Raw genomic sequence first — 13,485 nt, 5'->3', positions numbered from 1 at the left:
CTGGGTACTTTTCCTTTGCTGGCAAAAATGCGGTAATTTGCCCCAAATCCTGATCTGACTCGGCGGAGGAGACCTTTGGTTTGGCTCACTCCTGCATGCTTAGATATATCATTCTGTATCCTTAAATGTACTGTTCCTTCCTCTGTTCCTTAAGTGAAGGAATAACCAGGTTGGTCTGTCCTCAAGTAGTTGTATATCTCTCAAGCTCTTTTTTTAAAGACACTTATGGTCATGTTTTTGTTTGACAAAATGAATGTTAACCTTGTGTTATCTCTCCCAGTTCCTCCTACACTTTACATGCAGATTCTAACTGCAGTTAATTGATAGTACATTAAGTAAGATACAGGCTGCTTTTATTTTTTCCAAAGCCTGTATTTTTCTCCTTAGCAATTCTTAGGATTGTATGTTGAATTATGCCAAGAAATGCATCATTCATCCTTTTGCATCTGCATTAGCTGTGGAATAGGAGTCTGTAACGGGACACAAGCCCTATTCCAAGCAGAGCTATTGCAGCCTGGATGTGACAAGAGCCACTCTGAGAGATTTACTGTTGCTTATATTGAGAAGTGGATAAATGTAATTAATACACGTGGGATGTGTTAGAATTTCATTAATAACATTTGTTGAGAGATACCCAGAAACTGAGAATTTGGTTTGAGCACCCAGTTGCTCCCAGAACGGAGCAGTCCAGGGCTGTGTTCTCCCTTCCCATAAAGGCACTGTGCAAATTCTGACCTAAAATCCCTCTGTTGACCCGCTGGAGACTTAAAAAAAGGCTCATCTCAGTTTTCCCTGGAGATCTGTTGGGTTTTTTTCCTCATCTCCCTTTGCATCCCTCATCCCTTCCAGTTTGTTTCAGATCTGTGCAGTGATTTGCTGTCCCAGTTTAGCCCAGTGCTTTCAGCAGGTTGTGGCCAGCTTTGCTTCCTGTCTTTACGGGCAAGGAACACTGGAAAAAAAACCAAGGAAAACCCTTAAGGTTAAGGGCCAGAGGTAGCATGGAGAATCTGCTGGAGCTTCAGGTGTTCTTATTCTGTTTGTGGTGCTGGCTGATCCCAATCACACGGGTCCAACACCTTCGAATTGGGTCTGGCAGGCAGAAGAATTATCTGGGAAAAGGGGAAAGGGGAAAGGGGGCAGCTGATGCTGTTCCTGCCCCACTGTACCCACGGATGCCAGCTCCTCTGCTCCATGACAAGTGTTTCTCTGTGTCCCTGCAGGAACCTTGTTGACCACCCCCCAACACACCGCCATCGGAGCACATCCAGTGTCCGTGCCAACGTACAGGGCTCAAGGAACCCCCACCTACAGCTACGTACCTCCACACTGGTAAACCACTGGCCAATCCATGTGAGTGCTGCCTCTGGCTCTGAGTGAGCCTCCAGACCCCATCCAGCCTCACCTTGGGCACTTCCAGGGATGGGACTTCTCTGGGCACCCTGTGCCAAGGCCTCCTTGCCCTCCCAGGGAGGAATTCTGTCCCAATATCCCATCTAGCCCTGCCCTCTGGCAGTTTGAAACCATTATCACTGCATTCCCCGACAAAGAGTCCCTCCCCACCTTTATGTCACTGGAATATTTCTTTTCCCCTGCTGGGCAATCACACTCTTCATTAGCACCCGGGGTTGCCTGCGACTGCCTGTGTGTTCCTGTCATGCTCGGGATCCCAGAAATCCCAGCTGCTTTTTCCCCCGCAGCCCTTGGCCCATCATGCCCAATTACCAGGACAGGCAGCTGATGGGAACATCCCATCCAGCCCCGGGGTTATCTAAAACCTCTCCTGTGCCACACCAATTACGCCGGGCTAATCCTGCCCCTCCCAAATCGGTGTGCAATTAGCAGGGAGCAGCCCATCTGCATATTTGTAATCCTCTGCACTGGATACCAGCTCCCTTGCCTGACAAATTGCCCACAGGGACGGTTAAATTCCATATGGATCTGCTCCACGTGGTGCAGGGGTGCAGAGAGGAGGAGAGCATCCTTCTGACTCCCTGTTTTTAATGTATTTGCTCTCTTCCAGATCCGGAGTCAAACATTGTATGCAACTACACAAGTCTTACATCGGTGCTGCGGCCGCTGGGCTGCAGCGCCTCGTCTGTTTGCAAGAACAAAAGAAAAAAGGAAAAAAAAAAAAAAAAAGTGCAAGGGTCACTTTATGCATTCTTTAGTGGTTTTTGTAAAAGCTGCTTTTTCTAATCTTCTGCCTCTTTTTTTTCCCCCCTTCCTCCCCCCCCCCACATGAATTGTGTAACACACATACTGACACTGAGCAATAGTCAAGTTCTCTCTTCGGTCCTATCATTTGAAAGCTCAGAATCTTCACTTTTCCAGCATTGCCCAGCTGAGTGGTGCAAAGATCCCCCCCACTTCTTGTTCGTTTGGGTTCTTTTTGTTATTTTTCTGTTGTCGTTGTTGTTGACAAGAGCCTAGATTTTTTTTGGCTAGTAAGAGTGGTTGATGTTCAGGGTACTATGTGAAAAGCACAGCGCTGGTAGGCAGGCTTATTCCGATTTGGTTTGGGTATTTTTAGTTGAAGAATATAAATTATTCAATCTTTCATAACATATTACAAGAAAATTGGTGTCTTCCAGATAGCTGTCGTGATAGATTATAAATGCATTATCTGCAGTGGAATTCTGAACTCATCCCTTCTTTTTGTAGGAGTAAGAGAATATAAATATAATTAGCGACGTAACACACTTGTCTTAGGAAGCACGAGGACTGGTCACCAGCGGGTCTTTGGTCTGCTTTTTCCAACTGGGCAAACGGATTGTGGGTGATGGGAAGGGAGCAGCAGGAAGACTGTGTGCCCTGGGAGCATCTTGAACCTCTTGGGAAAACGGGATGCTCCCCCTCAGCCACGTCCCGGGGCAGTGTGAGGGAGAAGGCGGCTCCTGCCTTGCGTGGCTGCTGTTTGCAGGCAGAGATGTGCTGGGGGAAGCAAGGAGATGTCCAAAGGTTGGGCTGGAGAGCTTCTCCAGGTTCAGGGTTTGGTCTGAAGAGCTTCTCCAGGGTATGGTGGTGTGGGAAAAGAGGGCGTCAGGTTGATGGAGATGAGTCTTCAAGGCAGGGCGAGGGGAAGATGGGTGGCTTCAGCTTGCACCCACGGTGTTGGCAGGGCTGAGACCAAACTGCACGCCCTCCTTGGCAGTCGAGGTGTCCCCCTCCCATTCTTTGGGTTACAGCTCCCAAGACTTCCAGGAGCAATGTTCATCCAAGCACAAATACCAGCACCACGGAGAAAGGCCGGGAGGGGGATGGATGGTGTCCGGCTGCTCCGCTTGGAGAGGTGGGAGAGGAGGAAGAATAGCAATAAACACGCCACCTCCTTCACAAGAAGGCACCTGAGAAGAGGTGACAGCAGGGAAGGTGAGCCACAGTTGACATGGACCAGGATGGGGGACACCGGGCACGCAGAGGCTGTGGGCATCATTCTGGGGGTTTGGTTTACCTGGGGACATGGGGACAGGAAGCTGGTGACATTCCCCCTCGGGGTGTCCAAGCAGAGCAATAAGTTGTCTTGAGGGCAGCAGAGGCAGTTTGGATTTGCAGACAATGCTTGTGGCCAGTTTGTTTTTAAGTCCTTGTCACTAAACCCAGCATAGAAACAAGGTTTTTGGGATTTTATGGGGTTTTTTTTTAAGACAAAAGCTTGGTTGGGTTTTGATTTTTGCCTCAAGTGTGCCAAAAGCGTTCCATGCTCTCGGTGGAGTCTCCCAGCTTGGCTTCTGCTCCTGGAGCTCCTTCCCTTGAGCATGGGCCAGGTGGGGAGTAACAATCCTGGGGATCCCAGGAGGACTTTCCCTCCCGCTGGTTGGTCCCAGGAGGTTTGTCAAGTTGGGTGTTGGCGTTGGCACTTCTGTTTGGGGATCATTTGGTTGATTCTGCTGGTCTTGAAGGAAATCCAGAGCAAAGCTCTGGTTGGCCTCCTCAGCCTCAGGAGGAACAAAGTGGGGGAAGGCTGTGCTGTGGGGTGGGGAAGGGGCACCCTTGGGCTGCACTTTGGGTTCGTATTGAGGGAAAGGAGAAGGAAAAAAAAACGAGAAAAAGAGCCAATAATCAGTGGGTTCCCCATTTGGCTTGGCAAAGCCAAGGATTAGTAAAGAGCAACAGGACCTTGGGAAGTAACACCAACACATCATCCTTCCACAGTTTGTAGCACATTTTAGTTAAAGCTGGGGCAAAAAATCCCCAGATCCTAAGAACTGAGGAGTTCTGAGATCCCCTTTTCCCCCCCTCTCACGTTGACTTTGTGTTACATACCAGGAGCTGTCTGTCAGCATTGAGTCAGGACTCCCAGCGTTACGGCTCTGGTTTGTGGGGCCCAGCGAGCTTTGGGATCCCAGCCTGGGCTCTGCAAACCACCTTTCCCAGCAGACACCACCCCACCACTGGCCCAGACACCCTGCACCACTTTAGGAACCACTCCTAAAATTCTGGCCCACGTGTGGAAAAGAGATGTTGGGCTTTCTCCTGGAAGGAAAAGAAACATTAAAGGTGGGGGAGAAAGCCCCAGGAGCTGAGCGTGGTGGAACACCCAGTGCTCCCACTGATGAGACCTGACACGGGGCAGCTGGGTTTTAATCCCTTTGCTTGGATCAATAGCAGATCCAGTGCTCCTCACCCCATTATTCCCAGGCAGAAATACTCATTTACCAAGGTGTGGAGAGGGGAAATATTTGCCACCTGTTGGGCCAGAGGCTTTAGTGAGGACATTGGGGAACCAGCCTTGAGCCACTGGGTGGAACCAGGGCCACCACATGGCTCTGTGGCCACCACACGGTGCCAGGCTTGGGTAGCTCCTTCCCAAGGTGGGGCTGCGGTGGTGGGGAGATGCTCCCTGCCCTTCCCTTGATCCCAAATCTTTCCTTTGGTCAAGCCATGGCTTAACTTGAGGGTCCTGGGAAGGTCACAGGGGAGGACGGTGGTGGGGGCCACCAGCTTCTCAAATATTTAATTCAGCAAAGCTTATCTGATGTTGGTTAAGGAAAAGGGTTTTTCCACAGTGAAGGATCACACGGGGCATCAGTGGGAAAGAGCAGGAGGGGTTAAACCATCCTTAGCAGCCACTGGAGTGTCTGAGATTAAAATTCCAGCTAAAGAGGAAGGAAAATTAACTCTGGACCATTAACCCATCCCAGACCTTACCTTTGCTTCAAAACACAAGCTGCGATGCAAGATTTGGGGGGGGGGGAAATAGGATTTTAGTGGTGGTGGTGACCCCCAAACCCCAGGAGCCCCTCGAAGCCTGAGGCCATTGTGCCTCCAAGTGGCTGAACCCTCCGGGCAAGGATTTGCTACTGTATTTCATGAATAATAAACCACGCAGTTCAGCGTTGTTGCAGTTTTGGGATGTAATTCCCAGGAAATGTTATTTAAGGGGTTTGTTTTAATGAGGGATGTTCAGAGCATCAGGTTTTCCTCCAGCCACCAGCATCCCACTGAATCTGGTCCTCCCCAGAGAGACCCCCCCTGCCTCTTTGCCATCCCCTCTGGGAACGTGGGGATGATGTGGTTCCCAGCTGGAGGGCATGAAATGGGATCCTGGTTTTTTTAGCGGGGTGGAAAACAACATTTGAGGCTTTATTTTTGGCAAAATCCAACCGGCCAACAATAGCAATAAGAGCTGCTGGATACCCATAAATCCAGGTATTTTTGGTTTGGGTTTGTTTTTTTTTTTTTAATTGCCCATATTTCCAGGCCCTCCAACTGTGGTGACCCTCTGCCCATCTTCCCTTTGCTTTGCTCCTGAGCCAGGATCAGCCTCCAAATATTTTCTCTGCTGTGTGTTAGCATTCCCCTAGGGAAAAAAAAAAGGAAAATAAAACCTGTGACGGAGCTTGGGAGGGAGGAAATCTTGGAAAAGGTGGCATGTTGCACCATGGCACTTGGAGGTTCTCTGGCAATCAGGTGAAAGAACTTGTGGGAATGTTTGCAGGGCAGGAATAGCAAAATACCGTGGTTTAACAGGAGTGATTCCCGTTTGGAAACGCTCGATTGTGCAGCTTGCAGGGAATAATCTTGATGCAACATGGCCACCTGCAGCCTCCAAGAGATGGAGCTGGGAGATGGAATTTTCCAGGGGGAAAGGGGTTCAGGATCAGGGGAGGGATTTGTAGGGAAGCTTGGGATGGTGCAGGATCACACCCAAACCCTCCCATTGCCAGAACATGGCCTCAACCCGCACCAGGCTCCCACCCCTCTCTATGTAATTAATTTTAAATTGATTTTGACCACCAGACCAGCTCGTTTTTAAGTATTATTGGACCTCTTAAATAAAAATAAATACCAAAAAAAAAAAAAATTCCCTGAAAGAACAACAACAAAAAAAAATTTACACCCAAGAGTAACCACGTCTTCCAAGTCTACATCTCACAGGTGTGTAGGGAACATGGCCTTGGACTGATGCCCTGGAGAGCCCCACAGCCTCATTTTGTCCATCTGAAGTGTAAATTTGGGGTTGTTTTCCTGTTTGTTTTCTGTTCTGGTTTTGGTTCTGAAGATCAGGTTGTGATCTCCCTGACAGATTTCAGCCAAGAGTTTGTAACTGTACGATATTTACTGTAAGATGTAGAACATTCGATAACTATTAAAATGTTTCCAAAAAAAAAAATTAAATAAATAAATAAAAGAGCCCGAGAGGGTTTGGTGGTTGGTTTTTTGGCACGGTGATGTCGTGGAGAGGTGAATGGGAGCAGCCATGAACCCTTCTTTGGGTTGATGGCTGAGGCTGATGGGTGGGTTATCCCAGTGATCCCAACACGGCCAAGCCAGCGTGATCCCATAGAAGCAATTCCTATGGAAAGTGAAATGTGTCGTCTGCATGGTGAGCATCACCACCACGTGCTCCTGAACTGAGGCTTTGGAGAGAGGATGGATGGATGGATGGATGCAGGAGACCAGCTTTGCCCAGAGCAATCCGTGCCCCAGCTGGGCTGTTGGGAAGGGGGGAGTCACTCTGTGATCCATTATCCTGAGCGCTGGCACCAGGTGATGGAGGGAAATCAGGAGTTCATGACAGTCCTGGAGAGTTGAGCAGACCCAGAAGGTGACCATGAAATGGCATCCAGCGTCCTCTGTGCTTCCAGTGGAGCTGTGTTGTGGCATCGTGGTTCCCAGGGATGATGATTCCCGTGGCCACCACCACCGGCATCGCAGCTCCTGGACTACCTATGAGGCCACCACGCCACGGCCACCACCAGGCCTCAGGGACAGAGAATCCTCCTCCACCAGTCGAGCGAGACGCTGGATTTGCTGTGCTGCTCTTGGACACCTTGGTGGCAGGAGCAGAAGCTGAGCTGCCACCTCCAGCACTTCGCGGCTCTGAGCGGGACTGGCTTTCACACCACGCCCAGTGTCCTCCACGGGGTCCTTGTGGGTGTCACTGACCCCTGAGGCAGCCCCCAGGCCAGGTGCCTGCTGTGGAGGACAAGGGATGGACCACAGGTGAGCCTGGACTGGCCACTTTGCACCACCCAGGGTGGCAGGAGCCACTCAGTGTCACCCATCCATGGCTGTGTCACTACCCAACCCAAACCTGCCTGGCACAGTTTGTTGAGGCTGCTTCCCCTTGTCCTGTCCCTGTTCCCTGGGAGCAGAGCCACAAGGTCCCCTCTGAGCCTCCTTTCCTCCAGGCTGAGCCCCTTCCCAGCTCCCTCAGCCTCTCCTGGGGCTCCAGCCCTATCCCAGCCCCTTCCCTGGAACGCTCCAGCCCCTCCATGTCCATGTCGGGACGTGTGCTGGATGGTGACAGCAGCAGCGCTGCTGGAGGAGGGGACACGGGGACGTGAGCGAGGGCACGTGAGCCCGTGCAGCTGCCCATGAGTCACGCAGCAGCCCCTGGCCGTGCCACCCCGTGCCAGGCCCTGCCAGCACCCCCTCCCTCCTGCCTCACCGTCCCCACACCGTGTCCCTACGGCGTTCATGCTCCGTTTCCCAGCCTTCAGAACCCCTTTTGTCCGGGGAGGACCCCAGGGCTCCCCACCGCCCTCTCTCACCTCGTGGGGGCCCTTGGTGCTGTTCCATCACGGGGTCACATCCCGCTGCCGGCGGGGAGGGGACCACGGAGGGGCTCCCCCCCAGCCTCGCTCCTCACCTCAGGGATCCGGGACACCCGAAACCTGCCGGGGAGCAGCACGTCAGCCTGTCCCCCCCCTTTGCAGAGGGGACACACACGGGGGGCTGTCCCTGCTCACCTGCCGATGGAGAGGATGGTCACCTCGCTGGGATGAGCGCCGGGCTTGGGGACTTTGGTGGCGCCGAGCGATGGCGGCACCTCGGGCCACTTCTGGCTGCAGCGGGCACACGGGGCCGGTCCCTGCACCGTGTGCAGGTGCTGCTGGTGGTGGCAGGCGGGGGGAAACTGAGGCAGGAGGTGCAGCCTGGGCAGGGAGGGGAAATGCCATCAGCGTGGGGGTGGTCCCACCATGAGGAGTCCTCAGTGCAGCCTTAGGGGACTCTTACTTATTGAGGGGGGCACAGCTCGGTGGCATCAGCTGCTGCCTCTGGTGCTCCTTCAGCAGCTCCTCCAGCGCCGCTGCATTTTCTGCGTGCGGGAGGACACCAAGGGGCTGGGGGGGGTCACGGGGCTCTGGCCCAGGTTGCCCCCTCCTCCCCCTTCCCGGGGACCCCCTGACCTTTCTTCTCGGTGATCAGCCGCACCAGCACCCCGATGGTGTCCTCGTTGGCATCCTCCAGCTGGTAGATGGAGCTGGCACCTGGAGGGAGAAGTCAGGAAGTTAGGGAGAACTTGGTGATGGGGGATGAGGCAGCCCAGGATGCCACAGGAATGGGCTGAGCAAGATGAGATGGGTGTGGGATCACCAAAGGTGTCATGGCACAACCCGGGCTCACCGGTGCCGCCGAGCTGGGGCTCCTTGCTGGCGGTGCAGTGATAACCCTTCTTCTTCAGCAGGTTGCAGACCAGGATTCCCAGCAATCCCATGGCACAGAAGACCGGGACGATGGTCAGCACGGCCGCCTGTGCTGCTGCTGCCTCCTCCTCCTCCTCACCCAGCAGGGTCACGCGTGTCCCGTTGGTTCCCGGTGCCCGGCCCGGCATTTCGGGGCTGCGGGCTCGCCGCCGTCCTGCAGGGAGGCCCGGATCAGCCTCAGAGAGGGGCTTTGTTGGGATTAAACCCCGTTTCCCCAGGAGCCCCGCACCGGGGCTGGACCCCAGGGAAGCAGAAGCCGCTCATGTGTGAGCGGAGCTGCCCTCAGCTGCCACATCCCAGCAGGACATCCCAAGGGCGACACACCCTCCATCACCCCCGGCCCTGGGGTGACACCTCCGGCTCCAGCACCCACCTGAGCACCCCGGGGTGCTGCGGGGAGCAGCGGCGCAGGGCAGGCACCGGCCGCGGGGCTCGCTGTCCCCTCCGGGGCTGTGAAACCTGCGGGGCGGGAGGGGAGGGTCAGGACACGGCCCCCGAGGCAGGGCGGGGCTGGGGCTCACCCCGGCCGGGCTCACCCCGGCAGGCAGGCTCCACAGCGGCTGTCGCTCGCCGCCGTCCCCGCCGCCACCAGGATCCTGTTCCCGGCCCGGCACTGCGTGTGAGCGGCGCAGGACGCGTCCCCCAGCGAGAAGGTGCCGGGGGGACAAGCTCGGCACGTCCCCGCTGGATCCTGCCGTGGGGGAAAGGGAGGGGGTGGTGAGCGATGCGCGGGTCCCGCAGCCTCCCTGGGCTCGGCTTGCCCCGGTGGGCTCGGCTTGCTTACCCCGGTGGGCTCCTCTCCGGGCGGGCATCCCGCTGTGCCCCGCTCCGGGGCACTGCAGCTCCCGGCGCCCTGGGCAGGTCCGCTCAGCACCTGCGGCGGGATGGGAGCGCTCAGCGCCGCCGGCTGCGGCTCCCCCGCTGCCCCTGCCGGCCGTGCTGCGGCTCCCGTGGCACACGCCACCCCCTGGCTTGCCCCACAGCCGGCCTTCTCCCGCGGGGTGAGGGGTGGGAACTCGCTGGATGCACCAGGACGGGTGCAAACCCACCCCCACGTCCTGCATGGTGACGGGGTGGTGTTGGAGCGTCGGAGAAGCAGAGGGGTGGGATGAGATGGGACTGACGAGGCCGTACTCACCCCCAGGACGGTGACAAGCCACCAGTGCATCCCGCTCCTCTTCATCACCCGGGGAGACCTGCCCAAGGGGGAGCACCGGGGTCATCATCCACAGAAAGTCCCACTGGAGAAGTAATTTGGGGACGCTTTTTCTCCCCTCTGGGGTGCTCCAAAGTATCTGCCTAAATATCCCTACAGCAGCAGTCCTGAACAATCCCCCAGAAAGTTATTTTAGAGATTTTATGGAATGCCCAGCATCACCCTTTCCCTTGGAGATCCCAGCTCCATCCCAAACTGGAGAGGGACCAACCTCAGCAGTGGAGTCACACCATTCATGCAAGGACCAGATGATGCTAAACAAAGTTAAAGAAATGTTTTTCCTGCTCCGGAGGAAATCCTTTTGCATCTGTCACAAGGAAATGAAGTCACTAAAAAAAAAAGGTTAAAATATTTAAATAAAAACTCGAACAAAACAAGAGGTGTTTCCCAGAGTCTCACCCCTCCTCTTCGAGCTCAGCAATTGGTTGTTAAAATTAAAATCCATGCTGACAGCATAGACAGGGGAAGGAAGGAAAAAATAATAACCCAAACCCGGATCCAGCCTAAGCATGGAAATCCTGCCACCCGCATGGAAATTCCCCCCGGGTCGTCACGGTCCTGTGAGAGCCCTGGCAGAGCTTCATTACAGCCCGTGCTTGACGAGTTTCTCCTAATTAGTGGCCAGCACCACGCTGAGATGCAGCTAATTACACGTGAGGGGGGTCCTGGGGGCGAGCGGGGCTGAGCCGGGTGTTTATAGGATGTGGGTTGGGACACCCAAAATGAGCAGAACCCAAAAGGAGCATCCTCCGTACTCCAGTTCCCTCCAGTAGCTCCCAGTACAGGGGCACTCCTGCAGGGTGCCAGCACGGAGCCAGCCAGCCCAGCCCCTGAATCCCCCTGGGATTTGGGATGTGCCCCTCGAGCACAAAGGGATGGTGGTACCCTGTGCAAGCTCTCCCCCCTGTAATCCAGTAAAACTCCAGTTTAAACCTGACGTGAAGCATTTAAATTCTCTGGGGCTGTGCAATTCAAGCGCTTTAGGGACACGCTGAGATGTCTGGGGACTAAATGGCCTCAGGAGGGGACAGGAAGGTCCCACCGTGGCTGAGGGACCACGAGCATTCCAGATCAGGATAACTGGATCTAAAACACCACCAGGAGCAGGGGTAAAGCTGATTTGAGGCCAAGCTTAATCCAGGGATTAAGGGCATCCCTCAGATGAACAAAACGCGGCCATAGGGGTGCAGGAGGTGCAGGGACCAGAGGGTGCCAGCTCCTGGAGCTTTGCCCAGGACTCAGCACCCGCTTCTGGGGGCAGCTTGGGGCCATCCCAAGTGGGGATGGGGTTTGCAGACACCAATCCCCAGCTGGTGATGCTGGGAAGCCCAGCTGCCCTGACACACTCCTCAAACCGACAGAATCTGCCCCTCCAAGAACCAGAGGAAACGAAAAAATAACCCCACCAGCGCCAGACCCGGCTGCTTTTTTTGGGGACACTCCAAGCCCCGTACCGCACCTGACCGGTGCATCAACGCCAACACACCAGAGGAGGCGACTTGGTTTTGGAAACCTCCCCAAATCCCTCCGGATCACATGAGCCGTTTATTCCCAGCCAGCTCTAAACAGAATCTGCAACCTAAAACTGCCCGCCGGGATTCCAGCGAGGGCATCCCCTCCCCGTGGGGGAACAGGGTTTCACCGCTGGCTCCCGCAGACAAACGGAGGGAGAAAGGAGCAACTGTCCGGGAAAACTTTGGGGAACAGCTGCTGGAGACAGCCTTGGACAAGGAGGGGATTGTCCGGCAGATGAAGCGAAACTCGGCGTTATCGCGCTGCCGGGCCCCACGGGAGCGACCGAGCCGCCACAAAATTCCAGCGTCCAAGTCAAACCGTGCCCGGGGAAGCGCTGGGGTGGCGCGCAGCCCCGGCAGCGGCACGTCCCGGCCCCGCAGCATCCCGCAGCATCCCCGGCCCTTTGGCTCCGAGCCCTGGGATTTTCCAGCTCCGGCAAAAAATTAAAAAATAATAATAATCATAAAAAAAAAGATACCCGACACGGCGCCTACCTCTTTTCCCAGGCAGCTGCTGCTGAGTATTCCTTAACCTACTTTTTCTCCTCTCCACCCTTTATTTTAACCTACTTTGGCGCCGCAGCAGCCGCAGGGGCTCTCCCCAGCGCGCCCCGCTGCCGGCGGAGCTCCCCCGCCGCCCTGCTTTAGGGATAAAGCCGAGACGAAAACACCGCCCACCTTTTCCAGCGCAAAGCGGGGGGGGTCGAGCACCCCAAAAAAAGCGCCAGAGCCCCCCCCCCCCCCCCCCGTCCCCGCACACCCCAGAGCCGCAGAAACCCCAACCCCAGACCCCCGCACGGGGGAACGGCCCTTCAAAGGGGAATGGCCCGAGCCCCTCCGGGCTGAGGGGGGGTCCCTGTGCCGGGGGTGTCCCCTACCTGTCCCCGCCGCGGAGCCCCCGGGCTCCCCCCGGGGCCGCCCCGTCGCTCCCGCCTCCTCCTTATCAATGAACCCGCGGGCGCGCGGCTCCGCAAGCCCCGCCCCCCTTCCGTGACGTCATGCTGCTATGCCACGCCCCCGCTCCCCCGCGCGGCAGCGCCACCTCCCGGCCGCGGCGGGGAATGCGGGAGGGATTTGGGATGGGCTTTGTCCCACCCGGAGGGAAAACGGGAACAACCGGATCAGGGTGGGATTGTCCTGCCCAGCAAGAATTTAAATTAAAAAGAAAAAGGGTTTTTTTTGGGGTTTTTTTGTTTTTTTGTTTTTTTCTTCCCCACGCGGGCTCGCACGGGGTTACCCATGAGTGCTGTGCGCCGCTTTCCTACCTGTCCTACAGCACACCGTGCCTTGTCCTCCTCCCTAGGGGACAGTTTTCTCACAGTGGGGACACCCGGTTGCCGTCAGGCCTGGTGTTCCTTCCATTCCCCTCGGTTTTCCCCAGGACGACCTGGTGTCCCCTGTTCGGCTGTTTGTCCCCGCGGGGAGTGCCACCTCCCGATGCTCTGTGGCACGAGGGATGGATATCCTGATATCCCCCTCAGGATTATCCAGGACAGAGTGACTGCACCCCAGCGGTGGAGACGGTTTCTTCCTCCCACCGGAGTCTTCATCACCAGTGGCACCAGGGGGTGACATTCCCAGTGGCACCAGTGGGTGGTGGGAGCCGTCCCTGCCACCCCATCCCGAGGTGAAGGACGAGACCACGCTGGGATCATTCTGGCACGGGTGACCTTTAATAACAAAGAGCCCCCAAGTGACCGAAATCCCCCCCCCCGCCCCCCCCCACACACACCTCCTTTCCCAAAATATCCTCATCATCCCAATTATAGCACACACCCACTCACCCCGCTGACGGACAGACGGATGGCTCCATGTGGGATGG

The 13,485-nt window shown here is 55.8% G+C and overlaps 2 protein-coding genes across 4 annotated transcripts in view; one reads left to right on the top strand and one right to left on the bottom strand.

Annotated features, from left to right (window-relative positions):
* FAM168A (family with sequence similarity 168 member A) overlaps positions 1-6,639 on the top strand; it is a 129,174-nt gene extending 122,535 nt beyond the window's left edge. For both annotated transcript variants that reach the window (XM_053970243.1, XM_053970242.1), the window contains 2 exons: positions 1,221-1,350; positions 2,021-6,639. In XM_053970243.1, the coding sequence (XP_053826218.1) occupies positions 1,221-1,333 (113 nt within the window). In that variant the 3' untranslated portion in view covers positions 1,334-1,350; positions 2,021-6,639. The remainder of the gene's footprint in view (positions 1-1,220; positions 1,351-2,020) is intronic.
* Positions 6,247-12,618, bottom strand: RELT (RELT TNF receptor). Of its 2 annotated transcripts, none has more exons than XM_053970240.1 (11): positions 12,542-12,618; positions 10,072-10,129; positions 9,718-9,807; positions 9,470-9,624; positions 9,307-9,392; positions 8,854-9,087; positions 8,637-8,717; positions 8,464-8,545; positions 8,196-8,381; positions 7,998-8,120; positions 6,247-7,419 (listed from the first exon to the last, which is right to left on the bottom strand). In XM_053970240.1, the coding sequence occupies exons 2-10, from the start codon at positions 10,114-10,116 to the stop codon at positions 8,033-8,035; spliced, it is 1,047 nt and encodes a 348-aa protein (XP_053826215.1). In that variant the 5' UTR covers positions 10,117-10,129; positions 12,542-12,618; the 3' UTR covers positions 6,247-7,419; positions 7,998-8,032. The 2 variants fall into 2 exon arrangements, with proteins under 2 accessions (XP_053826215.1, XP_053826216.1); XM_053970241.1 differs by having other exon boundaries at positions 10,072-10,174; positions 12,542-12,575.
* Positions 12,619-13,485: the final 867 nt, after the last annotated feature.

This window comes from Vidua macroura, chromosome 2, assembly GCF_024509145.1.
Source record: "Vidua macroura isolate BioBank_ID:100142 chromosome 2, ASM2450914v1, whole genome shotgun sequence".
NCBI classification, from domain to species: Eukaryota; Metazoa; Chordata; class Aves; order Passeriformes; family Viduidae; genus Vidua; species Vidua macroura.
The sequence above is the reverse complement of the archived record's forward strand: the minus strand, read 5'-3'. Positions and strand labels throughout refer to the sequence as shown.

Excerpts from the sequence above, each read along its gene's own strand:
- RELT (XM_053970240.1), bottom strand. The coding sequence starts at position 10,116 with ATGAAGAGGAGCGGGATGCACTGGTGGCTTGTCACCGTCCTGGGG. Across the intron at positions 8,718-8,853 it reads GCCCCAGCTCGGCGGCACCG|GTGCCAGCTCCATCTACCAG; the intron begins GTGAGCCCGGGT and ends TTCTCCCTCCAG. Across the intron at positions 8,121-8,195 it reads ACCATCCTCTCCATCGGCAG|GTTTCGGGTGTCCCGGATCC; the intron begins GTGAGCAGGGAC and ends GCTCCCCGGCAG.